General features: G+C 41.9%; 1 protein-coding gene across 1 annotated transcript in view; it reads right to left on the reverse strand.

Moving 5' to 3' along the window:
- Window positions 1–1,878: 1,878 nt before the first annotated feature.
- Window positions 1,879–16,272, reverse strand: part of SYNDIG1 (synapse differentiation inducing 1) — a 68,089-nt gene continuing 53,695 nt past the window's right edge. Inside the window, exon 4 of the mRNA XM_027453553.3 lies at window positions 1,879–3,907. Within this exon, the coding sequence (XP_027309354.2) occupies window positions 3,749–3,907 (159 nt within the window). The 3' untranslated portion in view covers window positions 1,879–3,748. The remainder of the gene's footprint in view (window positions 3,908–16,272) is intronic.

A 16,272-nucleotide genomic window follows, 5' to 3' on the forward strand; every position in this document is an offset into this window, starting at 1 on the left:
AGATGGAAAGATGACACAACAGCTTATTTCTGAATAGATCTTAAATGAGGAGAGTGCTTGGCAGCCCATGGTATATGGTGGCTTGGAGCTGGTATTCAGAAAGCAAAGCCTGGCAGTGTGGTTTCAGTCAGTGTGTGTCATGCAGGTTGTTGTCTGTGAATAAAAGGCCATGGATCTCCTGTGGCTGCCCAGCTTCAAAGCGGCATTTCCAGCTTAAGCAACAGGAGCTTTTGATTTCATTTGCACATGGACCCTCCTCCCTTCTGCTACTGAAAATGGCTATAAATCCCCCCAAGGGTGTGTGAAAAAAAAAAACATTCCCTGGATTTGCCAGCATAAGGTTTTCAACAAAGACAGAAAAGGTCATAGGCAGCCCAAGGTATCAATTTTACTTTTGGGTCTTGCTGTTGTTCTTGCTCGGATGTCTTACAAGAGCCCAAATCACCCACCTCTCAGCTCTTTCTAGTTGGGCCCATCAGGATGGCAGAGCTTTACACATCTCCCAGGCTGATGGGGAAAAAGGTACTGGTAAGCAGTACAAATGTTTGGAACAAATTATTTCCACAGCTGACATCTTCCAGGAGCATTACTGCAGATGGTGAGATATACTCACAGCTCAACCAAAACGGGGGTGAGCCTCTTTCACAATTCAACGAATATCCATGTGCATGCAAACCTGAAAGGGTTTGATGTTCTTTGTGTGTGCGCGTGCACTGACTTCTTGTGAACCCCCCTGTCTTTGTAGGGTCACCCACTCTGCGCCTCCAGCTGTGCAAGGAGGAACAAGCCCCTCTGCCAGGGTGGTCCCACAGCTGTGTTGGCCTGGGGCTTCTGGGCCAGGACACACCACAAACGTTTAAGAATATTACTTTCAGGTGCACAGTTAAAGCAGAGACAGATCCTGAAGTCTATCTCCACAGCAGGGAGTGATCATTTACAGCTGCCTCCTCAGTCAGGTGCAGTGAGGTGCTGTAGGCAGCATTTTGGAGCCAGTGTTGTGTATTACCTGTCTGGAAAGGGGACCACAGCCGCTGAAATGCTGTATCAGCTCCTCACAGCCCGCTGGAGACTTTCCTAGCCTCAGCCAGAGCTTTCACTCAGACAAGATGCTACTCCATGAATGCCTGACATAGGCCCAGGCCTAGTGTACATAACCCTGTAGTTGTATAGGCCCAGCAACACTTCACTATACCCTTGAAAACAGCCAAGAAAGAGACTTCCCACTCTTTGTGACTGGGAACAGTTTGAAATGTGACAAATTTTGAACCACAGTAGTCCCAGACACCTGATTTCCAGGTGCATGATGTGAGACTGCAACACACATGCTGGCTTGGTTTCTAAAGCCACGATGCACTGCTTTGGACTGTAGCTGGAAACCCTGTGCATCCTGATGGAAAAGTAAGGAGAATAAGATTGTGTCCTTGCCCATATCCAAACCTTGAAACTGCCTATTGGTGAAAATCCAGAATGGAGATGCTAACTTGCCCACTCCCTAGTGCCTTCCTTCAAAGTGAAGGCCTTCTCCGTGGCAGTTGCTAGAAAAAAAGAGTTGAAGGGGAAGAAGAGCCACAGAACTGACTTTGCCTTAGTAGCAAAACCAGGCCAAAAACCTACATTTACTGGGCTTTAGCAGTGGCTGAGAACTGATGAAGATGAATAGAAGAACGATGCTGTTTTCCAAGTTTGATTTGAAGCCCAACAAATCAATGCCCAAGAAAAATTGCCACTGACTGCAATAGGCTTTTGGGTCGAGATACAGTATGGAATAGTCCATATGGGTATTTTTCCAGGTAGGTGAATTCACACTTCTACTGTGGCAAGTTTCACTCAGTCTAATATTTCACATCCATCCAAAGAAAGTGTCACACGGAGCAAAAGCAGCTGTATACCATGTATTTTAATAAACTTTATAACCAGCAGAAAAATAGTTTTGAATGTGTTTGTTCTCCTCCTCCCTAAAAAAAAAACAAAACCAAAAGTCAAGCCAAAACTAAAACAATGTCAACCCCAAAACAGAAGGAAAAAAACATCCCAGAGCAAAACAGACACAAAATACAGAGGTGGACAAAAAAGTCTTTGGGTAAAGAAACGGTGTTGGTAAAACAGGAGGCAGTGGATAATAAAATATTTATTGTCTTGATCAGTTTATGTGTAGATATATGCATATGCATATGTAGATACATATATATATCTATACACATAAATCCTTGGTGAAATGGTACATTTGTAAGAAAACAAAATAAAAGGGTGACTGTGGGGAAGGAGTAAAGAATAAAATAATAAATAAATAAACTAGTCAGTGAAGTAAGGATAATGCTCAATTCCCTTACAATATACCATTACATCACTTATCAAGGGACATGCTTTTCTCTCCATGGCTATTTTGTGTCCCTTGTCCACGGAGGAGCTGTCAGCTTGTAATCTGAGTGATCCCCTTCGATGCTCTGTTTCTGAGCAATACCTCAGAAATGTATGAAACATTCCTTCCCCTGGTTAATTCCCATGCTTTTCCATGTTTTGTAATTTAAAAATGGTTAGTATTTCAGTTTGCATTTTTCCCCCAGGTTTCTTGCATTTGCTGCTATGCATGTCTCCACAGTAGGGTGGAGCAACCCCGGCGAGCAATATGCCACAGGAATGTGTTGTTATCACGGTGTGACTGGATGGAGAAATTCATTTTACAATGGATCCCATGCTACTTCGACCTCACACTCAGTCTGCGGAGCCAAGTCATGCAGTAACCTCAGCTGGTCTGTATCGAGTGGGCCTGTGGGTCACATCTTAATCCAAAAAAATGAAGAAAGGAAAGAAAAATATTTTTTATTATTATTTTCTTTTTTTCCTTCCATGGAAACCTACTAACATGAGAAGAGTAGGAAATACCATTCTCTGCTTCACTCTTAGGCAAATGAGTTCTGCATTAAAAAAAAAAAAAGAAAAGAAAAAAAAAAAAGGAAAGAAAACATTCTTCCTCCTGTTGTTATATTGCTCTTTCAGAGAACCAGCCACTGTCCATACTTTTCCAGATCTCAGTGCCGTGCTTAACAAGCAAACTAAGCACAAGCTCATGCTGGCTGCAAAGTTTGGGTCACCAAGAAGGTATTCAGAGAACATCTCTGTTTGCCAGCTTCTTGTAAACACCATATTGCAAAGAAGGCAAAGGCAAAACACTCCTCTCCACACCTCCCTCAATTTTTCTTTTCTTTTCTTTTCTTTTCTTTTCTTTTCTTTTCTTTTCTTTTCTTTTCTTTTCTTTTCTTTTCTTTTCTTTTCTTTTCTTTTCTTTTCGTTTCGTTTCGTTTCGTTTCGTTTCGTTTCGTTTCGTTTCGTTTCGTTTCGTTTCGTTTCGTTTCTTTTCGTTTCGTTTCTTTTCGTTTCTTTTCTTTTCGTTTCTTTTCGTTTCGTTTCGTTTCGTTTCGTTTCTTTTTCGTTTCATTTTCCTTTTCTCTCCTTCCTTCCTTCCTTCCTTCCTTCCTTCCTTCCTTCCTTCCTTCCTTCCTTCCTTCCTTCCTTCCTTCCACACGGTTTCATGAAGAGAAGCAAGACTTGTGCATCACAAACGGTGGAACTAGCCCCATCACAGCCACCTTCCCACCCTACAGTAATGCACAAGCCCATCTTAGCCTGTACCTGCCCCCAGAAGGTGTTTGTTTGTCTCTTGATCTTTTTGAAAAACCATGCAGTCTGATCTGCTGTGGAGTTCTGCAGTGCAGGTGCTGGGTGGCTGGTTCTCCCCCTTTCCTGAGGCTCATAAGTGATTGTTTTTGGACAGGTAGGCAATAAGAGCCACGGCCACCCCGACATAGATGCCAGTTCCGATTGTGATGGACAGCACAGCCAGGAAGAGTGCTCGCCGAGAGCTGGAGCTTGCATGGTGGAAGTCGCCCTTGGCTACAGCTTTGTTTGTCTGCAAGATACACAACAACAAAAATGCAATATATTTATTTGTTTCATCTGAAAATGAAGACGAGATGCTCTTTTCTTAGCTGAAACATGCTTGGGGATATGACAGTAAACTGGTTGGGAATCAGATACTTTTTTAGTTGAATTGGATTACTCGTATGATTGAGATGATTACGGAACCAAAGGCATCTCAAGCAGTATTTTTAAATGCCTTGAAGCTTAAACAATTTGTAGGATTTAATACTATGTGTCACAATGATTCCTGAGACAGCTCAGCCTCTTCTGAGAATGTGAGCAGATAGGCTGCAAGCCAAGAGTCTCCTAAGTCCCCTTCAGAAACAGCTAGAACCCTGTTTCAGAAAGATGGATGGATTCCAACCTGGCTGGGAAAGGTAACAAGGGAAAAGCCATTTAAAAGTGTTATTTGGAACCAAAAATTCTTCCAAGTCAGCCAAAATGTTCTTACCTGGACAAAGGCAAGAGGGGCAGAATTTTCCTTTTCCGTGACCAGGTGGAGTGACTGGTGCAGGATCACCACCACAAAAAGGCCAGCCACCACCACTTACCTTGCCTTTACCTTAGGTCTGAGCTTTAGTACAGAACACAAACACTTAGAAAACTAGAGCTGGTAGACACTTGATTCAGCTGAACCCTTCTGCATACAAGCAGGACACTCTGCTTGATTACCACAGTGACAACGAGCACGCTTCAGTGCGGTTCTGAAGTGGGGCCATTGGTGCTGGAGCCATGGCCTTCCCTCCTGAGGGCAGTGCATTCGGCTGGATGTGTCAGCAGAAGGAGGAGTTTCCATTTTGATGGTGCTAAAGTGGTTTTGATGTCTCTATCTCTGGTATCCAGTAGCTTACAAGACTGATCCAAAACCCTGGTAATGGCATCACATCTTCTATGTAGGTCTGATTACCCTAGCAGCTGTCTTGAATTCAACCTGATCAGCTGGAGCTCCTGAAGTTGCATGCCAGACATTTAGGCTTGAGTACAATGAACCTCACAAATTTACAGCTTTTTAGTACAGCTGAAATATCAGACACAGAAAGCAGAAATGCAGCAGGTTTGGGACTGTTGTCTGTGATGATCCCACAGTCACACTAACATCAAAAGGATGGCCTCTGCAGAAAGCTACACCTGGAGTTACAGAAGTGTTCAAATATCGGTTCCTCTAACTCCCTCCTTCCAGATGCCTTCGAGTCCAAGACCCAAGACAAAAGCAAAATCCCTGCTCAAAGCAGGAAAGCCAGAATTGGACAGGACTGATATACTCATTGACAACACTGCCTAATGCCTTTTCAATCTTGCAGCATGATGAAAGGAGGGTGTCTTTTAATAGACAGTGGTGTGATAGCAGCAGGGTCACCCAGGAGGCAGTAACAGATCTGTCACCTACAAGAAAGGTCCTTTAGAAGCATATGAGCTCCAAAAGGTCTGGACAGTCTTTGCTCCCTTGTTACAATGAGTGAGGGATTCTTAATGCTTTAATTGTACTTCTCCACAAATGCTCATTTTGCTGGGACACTTTCTGCTTCAGTATCATCTAACTTTCTAGACAGTTTTTGCTCCATTTTCTATCATTTTTACTGTCTTGCTACTCAGAGCGATTTACAGCGGATGAATGACAAGATTCCAAGCTGACAAAAAGGCTCCTGGCCTTTCTATCAATGACTTTATTAGGAGAACCGTCTCTTCTCATTCATCAACCTAATTTTTTAAGCATAATGCCTAATAAATGTTTCAGGCAGAAACAATGTCAAACAATGCATATTAAAGGAGAGGTGGGCCAGGCTGCAGGCAGGAGGAAAATGACTGTTTCCAAACAACGACATATAAACAACTCTCAGGTTTACCCTTAGCATCATGTCCTATAGTTCAGATGGGGAAGGCATCCTACTCACTTTGCAAAGGATGTCCAGCCAGCCCCTCACCAGGGTTAGTAGTGGTTTTATGATCTTCTTGTCTGGAGTCACAGAAAACAGAGCCCTTTCTGGAAAAAGTGCAAGGGGATTTGGGAATCATGGAGGCTTCTGTTAAGGTTGCTTGAAAGTCTTGGCAATGAAAGCAGAGAAAGCTCTAGGAATAGGTGTTCATTCAGCTCTCCCCAAAGATTTTCTCCAAGCACTTGCCATTCATCAGAAAGTTAATAAAAGCTTTGAACAGAAAGGCTCCTAATAACTGAATTTAGGTTGAATTTATTAGACTTAAACGTAAATTTGCAGCACTGAAGATATTTATGCCTTTGGATAAACAGAGTTAAAGAGTTTCAACACCCAAAATGGAGGAAAAGTTGGAAATCGTTGGAACATTTCAATTTGACATTTCTGAAATGTCACGTTATATTATGAAAAATTCTACAACATTTTGGGCTGACCTCTTTTAAATGAAACTTTGTAAAGCTTCAAAGCAGCAGCATTTTTTCATTTAAAAATAGCCCCAAAACTCCAAGGAAAAAGAAGCCATTAGCCAAAATGTCAAATAATCTGAAAACCTGACACTATGTCTTCATTGGATTCAATAAAACCTGAGGATCTACCCAAAATGATGTGTTGAGCAACCCAAAGGTATTCAGAAGACTGATTTGTTGAGTGCTAATAGCCTTTTTTTCTGATAGGATCTTCAAACTAGTGACAAATCTGCTCACAAATAACAGTTATTTTTCCTTGTTTGTTCGTTTACCCCTTGTTGAGCTCTTTGAGGACTGTCCTGACCTTTGTGAAAGGACTGCACCTATGATGAAAAACCAGCTTTTTGTTAAAATATTCAACCCAGCCAAAACCAGATGTTTTGTATTGTGTGTTGCCATAGAGTTGTTGAATTTAACATCTTCTGTCATTACGATGTAGCATGATTTTACTTGTGGAACAAGCCTGCACTTTCACATAAATTTTACTTTCTAAAAAATTGCCTATTGCAGGAGTTGTGGTTTGTTTTTGTTTTCTTTTAAACTGGTGTGAGTTTTGTGATTTAGAAAAATATATATTATGACATATTATATATTATAGCAAAATATATACTATAATACATTTACATATAATTATGGGTGTAGAGAACATTAGTAAGGGCACATCGGAAGGACAATTTTATGTTCTTCCTTTAGTCCATTCAAAAAGTTTTCCACCGAAATGGAGAAATCACCAACACAAAAAACATCCTCCACTAGTGTAAAAATAGTCTCAAATTGCCTATTTATGACAATGAAAAATTTTGCTGCTATTTGCTAATTAGAAAAACAATCCCATTATTCCCCTATGTCACCATATGCAAATTATAGCCTTTCTGCAGGTTTAAGCTAGATGGTTCTGGAAAATGGTTATTACACAAAATACAATTATGGCCAATTTTATTAGGTTAGCATCTGGCAACTAATAAGCAGTTTTTCTTGAACTTTATTTATTTATTTATTTATTTATTTATTTATTTATTTATAAACAGGGATCTTTGATATTTCTGTGTACTTTGAGAAAGTCCCTTGGTTTTGGTAGCCATCCTCCAGTTTATGGCCTAGCCCATTTAATGCCTGACACAGAGAAACCACTGTTTGTGTTTGGGGTTTCCATTCCTGGGATGCCTCTGCCCTAGCAAATGCAATGTGGGAAATGAAGACAAGAAATGCCTCGTGTAGATCAGAGAGCCCAGTCAGACCCAGTCTCACCAGCTTCTCCTTGGCCTGGTAGAGAAGATGAAAATAATGCTCATAAAACCTAAAAATAAACTAGGGCATCTAAATGTAGTGGTCAGACTGTTTACGTGATTTTATAGTGTCTGTATTCAGACTAAAAGCTTCTCTTCTTAGAAGAACTGGCCACCTGGATCAAATGCCACAGACAGGTAAGCAGAGGCAGTGATTCAAGGCTCCAGAAGCCCCAAAATGTACAAGTACACAGACAGGCCTCTATCATAGATCCTTCTTGGTATCTGCAGTCAGCCACAACACTGGGACCTCAGGCACCAAAACAAATTCAACCTCCTGTTCTGACACATATTTTTGGGTCAAATGATGAATGTTTTCATGATGCCACTGTGATTAAAACTGTAGAAAAAAAATAATAATCCATTTTAGCTGTTAAAAAAAAATGCTGTGTGTGTTGGGTAAAAATATTAAACTGAATAAGGAAAAAAAAAATTTGGTTAAAAACACTTTTAAGGAATTCAGACAGATTTCAGGTTCTACAAGGCAGGATGCATTTGGCTGACGCTGTTCCCAATTTCACAAAAAAGCCCCATCTCAGGTGCCCACAGTGCCTGCACCCCTGGGTGTCCACAGGTACCACAGTCTACTCAGAAACCTTGCCTAAGATGAGGAATCCCTGCATCCACCCATGTGTTTTACTTATTAGATGTGGCAATTGGGTAATGTTGATCACTAGGGCCCTTGGGCTGATGTGTCAAATGGTACAAAGGCAGTGTTTGCCCAGCCATTCATATGCAGTTTGGAAATGGATTTCTGTGAGCTACTTTTGGCAGACACAGCTCTGACCTCAGTAAAGGAGAAAATGCAATGTTTGCTTTCATTTTTTCCCTTCCACTGAAAAATAAAGCTTTAGCTATTAGTATTAGTGGGCTGAATACTTAGCTGTTATTAACTGGCCCATCATACTTGACTCTGGAAGGTAATGCAGCAACGACTGGTACAAGAATGAAGATCTAAATGCCATAGTAACAAAGGCTTTGATTCACTAAATCATCTTCAAGATAAGTACCTTAATTTAACTAGTAAGGAATACAAAACAGCTATTCTAATGGGTTTAAAAGTGAGTGCAGAAGTAAGCACTTTTCTTAATCAGAATTATATAATGTGTGGAGTTTTATGGCATTTCTATCCATTTGTTTCTTCCCTTCCTTAGCAAGACTGTGTCTGGCAGCCAGATGATTGATGAAGCAATTTAATACAGTCTTTGGACAGCAGTGGGACCAACAGGTTTGATAAACAGAGCAGGGGATGAGTGCAAGACACTGGATGAATTATGAGTGGGGGAAAATTCATCACATCAGCACCAGGTTCCCTTGCTGCACAGCCAGAAGATGAGATACCTTCCTTGCAAGGGGCTCCTATCCCTGGATGAACCCCGCCTCTTGGTTTTGCTTTGGTTTGTATCCTTTGGATGCCCAGCTATGACCAGGGGCTTGTCAGCTACTGACATAGGCTGCCATGAAGTTTGAGGTCAGCTGGGGCTAGAGCAAATACCAGCCCTCACTCAATCTTGCCTTATAGAGGCTTTGGAAGCACCCCAGGAAAGGGACAGGGTGGAGAGTGGGGGTTTGTAGAAGGGGTAAGGAGGCCTGAAAGGTTTTTCTGTCTTTATTTAACTAACAAAACTAATATCTTGTTTAGAAACACTTTCAAGGAACTTCCCTGGAGTTCCCACTTGAGCTTCAGCAAAACATATTCATCACGTCTCCAGGCTGCATGTTTTATGGGCTGAGGAAAGATGAATACTGTACCTGCACAGATGCAAGGCCAAAACATTCTGCTGCATCCCACACTGACTCATATATCATGCTCACAAAATACCTTGTGGTATGCTGTGTCTGGAGACAAGAAACGCATTGATCACAATTATTAATCCTGCTTCATCCCCTTGAGGCTAGACAGCAGGAATGGCCCCATGCAGTAGGAGGAGAGGGAATCCAGACCTGGTTGGTCAGGTGGCAGGAGGGTTTCTTTCCACTTTGTGGGGAGAAATGGCCACCAGGGAGCAGGAATGCACAGGTTACATGCAGTCACTAGCCTTAGTCACTGAGTCTTCCATCTTCAAGTGTTGTGCAAATAAATGCCACAAAATGAGTGACTCATACAGAAACTGATCCTGCTCCCATCTCTTCTTCCATCTTTCTTCTAGGCAAAAGCCCTGGCCACTGTTTTTGGCTTGTCCATCTTGCACTTCTGCTGATCTCAAAGTTGTGGGCAGTGATGCCTCCCCTCTCTGTGTTGCACCACTTAGTTTCACTGAGTGCAAGAAAAGGACTCCAGAGACTTTCCTCAAGATACAGATGGGAGAAGGCTGCTCAGGATTTGCTTTTGGACCATAAATGACAGAAGGGAGGTGCCACTCAGCAGGGAAGAGCATGGGGCTGGCAGGCACCAGGCATGTGGGTTGGGATGTGGCAGGGGAGTTTTCAGGCTTGAGAAGACTTCTCTGGCAACAGAAGGGCTATTCAAGTCCCATCAGACAGCTCCACAGGCAGAAATGGTGATCCAAATAAATGACAGATGGTCCTGCACTCTGTCAGGCACTTGCGAATTCCTTTATGCCCACAATATAATAGAAACTGCAGCCCAGTAGAAACTGAAAGGCTCTTCTGGAGGTTTCCATCATTTCTGCTGTGAGCTTGACCCAAGAAATGGACACAAGTCTCAAGTGACCATTCCCTGCCTGTAACTTACAGTGGAAAGGGTTAAAGGAATTTCCACAATAAAGTGGGAAGTGGAGAGGGAAGAAGGTGTCATCTGAAATGCAGACACTCCTAAACAGAAACCCAAACTTCCTAGTTTCAGTGCTGGACTTAATTTCTCATGATGCTTAAGTTTCTTTTCCTCTTCAAAGGCGGTCTCCAGCTTACATGTAGGCTTATCCAGCCTTTCGACAGCAGTTTCTAAAACCAATTACTTGGGTCATCTTCAGGGGATTTCTGTCCATTCTCCGGTGCTGATAGGTAGAGACTAGATAACTTGGGACTGTTATCTTTCCTTCAGAGATGGATCAACCCTTTTCTAAACCCTGAGCATTTAACTGTTAAAAAGTGTAAAGTCTTGATGATAACCTACTGTCTGGTAGCACTAAGATCCAGTTGGGATAGCTTATGAGGGCCACGTTACATGCGGGGCAGTGCTGAAATACCTCTATTGTTTGGGGAGCAATGCCAAAAGGATGATACGGGGGTGTCAACAGAAATTCCTTGACATCTGGAGAGGGGATAAGCTGCTATAAGCAGCTGCTGCTGCTGCTCTGCTCCTGGTTCTTCCATATGTCTGAAGTGCTCTGCTGCACCTCCGAGTGGCAAAAAAAAGCTGGTATGAGAACTTATTCTCAGAGGATTTCTTCCTCAAGTGATTCCTCATTCTAGTAAATAGGTTTGTGCTTTCCGTGGCCAGAGCATAGCTCTGTGCAATGCAGGTGCATCACAAAAGGCAGGCAGGTAACCATGTGTCTGGAGTTGCCTCTTACATTGCACTTCATATTTAGACGCGGTTTAACCAAATCTTACTCCATCCAGCCCATGAAGTGGCATTTCTTTTTGGGTGAGCATCACCTTCTTTGCCCTGTAACAGTATAGGAACGTCCAGTTTGAACAAAATCACACCAAGCTCCTGAATGACAAAGGGGCAAGTGAGAACAAGAAAAAGGATTTCTGCTACCATTAAATTAACTGATGCTGTTTTCATGGAAGGGGATGTTCTGGGAACCAGATTTATTCCTGGAAGCTCAAGAAAGGCTCAGGAAAAGAGTGTGTGAATAGGAAGGAGAGGGTGTAAATGGAGACCAGCGTGAGCCTGCCTCTTCTGCATGATCAACTTTCATAACATCTGGGTTTGAGCCATTAGATCATTTCAGTATCAATGTTTTCTGTCGGAATTTGAAAATATGACGTAGGCTAGGACGTGATTCAGCCCCCGGCTGGTGCTGCCTGTGGCGTTTGATTGTATATTCAAGTGCAGATAAAACTATAAATGTCCGAGTGAGATTTTGACAGTTGGAAAAACAAGAGAATAATAATGAGAACAGCAGGCGTAAAAGGCCTGAGTGAGCAGAATGCAGAGAGATGTTTTTAGACGAGCTCCACAGCAACAGCAGTTCATTTGATTGCACTTGAGAGGATGAGACCTCAGCCTGCAATATGAGGGCAATTTTGTTTTCCTGGCAGATAAAGGAATTTGAAACCTTGGATGTTTATGGTAAAGAAGAAGATCTCAGCCTCTCCGGTTTGTCTCTAGCCCTCAAACAGATTTTGCCATTTTGTGATGGAAGAGGAGAAGAAAATTTGGGGAAAGTGATGTGGTGAAGCCTAGTTTACACATGCTGACAGGTGTGTGCCCACACAGCTCACATGGGTTTGTGCCTGGAGGTTGGATGCAGCTACCCAGGTACCACTTATGTTTATCAAATAATTATTAATGACCAATTCTAACCTAATGATCTCTCTCTCCCCCCACTCCCTCTCCTATTTAACTTGTAGTTTGTTTCTTCTTTATATGAAGGCTAATAACCTTCATAATTATTATATATAATAGCTTATATATAAGCTATTTACAACCATCTCCTGAATTTGGAAAGATCTGCATTCATATCTTTCTACCACTATCTTCTTTTATAGGGTTGGTGTAGAGTAAATTCCCTCTGTCTGCATCCAGCCTTTCTGCCCCATGACCCTCCAACTCCACTTTTATCACCGTGCAATGTGTGGTCCCAACCACATGAGTTGTGGATCTCAGACCTCGGTTTTGGGACCTTTTCTGTCCATGAGGATGGCCACATGACCTGACACCAAGCCATGAGTGTATGTCTGAAGTGGAATGATGGCACCAATCCCCAGCTCCAAGCTGGGGCTCCTCCTTTTGTCTCAATGTGCTGTGCCTTGGGGTATATGAGCAGGACGTTTTGCCCCCATTTCACACCCTTAGAGCAGACAAGAAAGGGATGGTGGGGCAAGGATGTGATGGGACCCCTGCCTGGGGCACCCTGAGCCACAACTGACAGGGGACAAGAACAAGGAAAGAGCCTCTGCAGGTTTGAAAGTGCCTCTGGGATGGTTTCTTGTCTTGACAAGAGGAGATTTGCACAGAGAACGACTTCCTCCAGTTTTGAACTCTCATTGTCTCATCTGCAGCTGCCCTGATTTGAGCTGAAAAAAAAAAATCTCTGGATTTTAGGTAAATTATAATAGGAGATTTTGTTAATGGTATTTAAGGTAAAATTAAGAACTCTTGAAGTAGCACTCTTGTTTGTTGATACCAGTATTTTTTTTTTCAGCTTTGTATCACAATCATCCTCGATTACTCTAGGAGTATTTATTCTTACTGTTCTCTACACTGTTCTTTATCTGCCCCCAATTCCATGTGTTGAAGACATTCAGAGTAGCTCTTCCTGATCTGTTATTGGGAAAGCCTGGTTTTCTTGAGATAGTTGTGTTGTTTGTTTGTGGTTTTTTTTGTTTTTTTTTTTGTTTTTTTTTCCTAGGTTGGTTTCATGAGGCTACATGGAATTGTTACAAGGATTGCTGCTGGGGTACTGTTTGACAGACCAACCTGAAAGGTCTGAATCCTCTGATCAGCCTCTGCTCTCCGATTGCTGTGGTGGCAGGAGACCCAGCCCAAGCTATTTCTGAGAAACTTTTTCTCCTTTGATAGATCAGCTAGCAGAGTAAGAAGATACCAGGCACTGTGGACTCTGCAGCATACAACAGTGAATGTAAGGTAATGTAATCCTCCTCCTTCAAGGGGCACATTTGTCTGAAAAGCACTTGGAGACAGCTCTTCCTGGGTTTTCAGCGTATTTAACCAAACAGAAAAAGTCCTGAGGGCAGGGAGAGTCACAGACTATGTGTGGTTAACATGCTATCTCTTCTTACAGTATGTCAGAAAGTGTAATGGATTTGCTGCATAACAGGAGACCACAAGTAATTAAGAGCAAGCAATCCTGCAGCACTCACTCAAGGAGAATAACTTCAGTGGGGATATACCCATTTTAGAGTTCAATCTGAATAAAGAATCAAGGCTTTGCCTTTAATTTCCATGTGGACAGGAAGGAGACCAGTCTGCAAATTCTCTGTCGATGCCAATAGGCCAGGTTCCCAGTCCTCTGGAGGCACTGGAAGGATTCCTGTTGGTCCAATGTTGCTGCAGAAACTGCAGCAAACCCGGGCTCCTGAAAGGTATCCTGATAACGCTTAAGTTCTTTTACTTTAACATCAACCAGAAAGAAATCTAACTAAATTGCGAAGGCTTCAGAATGTCTACACAAGCGTATTTGCTGATTTTATTGTATTGCTTTAAGAAGCAAATCAGTTTATGTTGCTAGAGCTCTCTGTATCAGCCAGCTCTGCAATAAGCTGATGTGCACAGTGTGAATGAGCCTGCACCTTCCTGTTAAGGACTTTGGTTTTGATTTTGAAAAGAGACAAGGAGCTTTGTTTAGGAGCCCACAGAGGAAAGTGACTCTGAAATAACTTGGGGTGTGATACTAATATCACTAATATCACTAGTATACTAATATCTAGTGATGCTAGTGATACTACCAGTGATGCTATTAGTGATACTGTTAGTGATACTAATATCACTAATATCTACTCTTCTAAAAGAGTGCATCTGGCACAACTGGAAGTCCTGAATGCATCCCAGCCCCTCACCTTGTCTGGAACACCCCCTAGCTTGAGTGGTCATTCTGCTGCTATTCTATTCTATTCTATTCTATTCTATTCTATTCTATTCTATTCTATTCTATTCTATTCTATTCTATTCTATTCTATTCTATTCTATTCTATTCTATTCTATTCTATTCTATTCGATTCGATTCGATTCGATTCGATTCGATTCGATTCGATTCGATTCCATTCCATTCCATTCCATTCGATTCCATTCCATTCCATTCCATTCCATTCCATTCCATTCCATTCCATTCCATTCGATTCGATTCTGTTCATGGCAGCTCTGCTACTCTGCTTACTTTACGGCACAAGTGGTCAATGGATTGAAAAGCTCTCAGTAAGGGCTGATGGACAGGCAGGCAGACAAAGGCCACAAAAATTAACACAACCTGCTAGTTTCGCTAGTGGTTATGTCTATATCTTACCAGCAAAGAAATGCCTGGCCTTAACTTGTTATTGACTGCACAGGGAATTCCCTTGCACAAGATAAAGCTGTAAGATAGCTAAATTGCACCGAGCCATAAATTCAGTTCCTGCAAACTGCTGATGGCCCACTTTCCCAAGGTGAAGTAGGAAGTGCCAGACACAGCCCTGCAGAGCCCAGCAGCTTATGTTAGAGAAAAAAGCAAGACCCAAATTTCAGTCCCTACTCTTTCTATTCTCCACCTTTCCTAGACATGAGCAGCAGCTCCCTAGTGTAATAGTCATCTCTTTCCTGTCTTCTCACTTTGGCTGCAAGCCCACATGACAGTAGCAAATCCAGCAGGGTGTCACAAAAGTCTTTATGTTTAGGTACTTGTTTCAGGTGTCTCAGATGTCTGGGATCTCTTGTAAGCAGTGGCAGAGATATAAATGGCTCTGGACAAAAATGAACTCTTTCTGGCTGTACTTAGGTGTCTTGCTTTTATTAAAAAAAAAACAATAATAAGATTTGTTATATTTTACTTCTGATGGGAATGATTAACCTAACCCCATTGCTTAAAATAAAATGTCTTGAGTTAGTCAAGTAAAACACTTTATTTAATTGAATATACTTTTTTTTTTCCCCATACCTGATTCCCTGAAATTATTGAAGAAGCTCACTTCAGATTAATCTCACACTCTTTTTTTTTTTTTTTCTCTTTTCCCTTTTTTCTTTCCTCTTCTTCTTCTTCTTCTTCTTACTATGTGGTAATACTTTTTTGAAACCTCCCAGGTTTTGGAGAATCAGTTATTCTCACATATTCATTCTCAGGCAGGCCTGTTCCCCATCTCACACCTGTGCAATGTCTGGTGCAGAACAGCTCATTCCAGGACAGCAAAGGGACTTTTCTTGTAAGACTGAGTAATGAACTGCAACAAGGTGTTTGGGGGATCTCTACCTCTAATCCAGTTGTTCAGCAGAGAGCATCTTTTAAAAATAAGGCAACAGAGGTCACAGACAACATCCTTCTCATTCTGCTTGTATAATAAATAACCAGAGGGGACTTGGTCCAGTCACTGACTTTTGATCTTCATCTTACACTAACACGAATGGTTTTCTGCACGAGATAGTGAACAGAATGATCCAGTATATAATTCCTGTTGAGCATAAAGCACTCTGTCATCCTTGTATACTGCTACATCTGACACCAAAGAGCTGAAACTGTATTTATTTTTCCTTTTGAACTCAGCAGCAAAGTGTTTTCTTTCAAGGTACAGTTTCAAAGGGGATATTGTATGAGAACTTGTTTCATCACTGAGATTTTAGTAATTCATGTATTGTGGATATTATTTGGGAACAACTTTGTGAAAGCAATATGGAAGCACATGCTTGCTCTGTTCTTAAAGCCCTCTCTTCCCATCTGTTTTTGACACCTTTGGAGGCAGGTTATTGGGTTGGGTGGGCCCTTGATTTGGCAGAACTTTCATCTGTTCCCAGGAGGGTTCAGCATCGCCCATTTATAATGCAGGGTGACATGCTGAGTTAATCCATTAAGCTAATATTCTACTCCTATATTTATTTAATTAAAGGCATTG

The sequence above is a fragment of the Anas platyrhynchos genome, chromosome 3, assembly GCF_047663525.1.
Source record: "Anas platyrhynchos isolate ZD024472 breed Pekin duck chromosome 3, IASCAAS_PekinDuck_T2T, whole genome shotgun sequence".
Taxonomy (NCBI): Eukaryota; Metazoa; Chordata; class Aves; order Anseriformes; family Anatidae; genus Anas; species Anas platyrhynchos.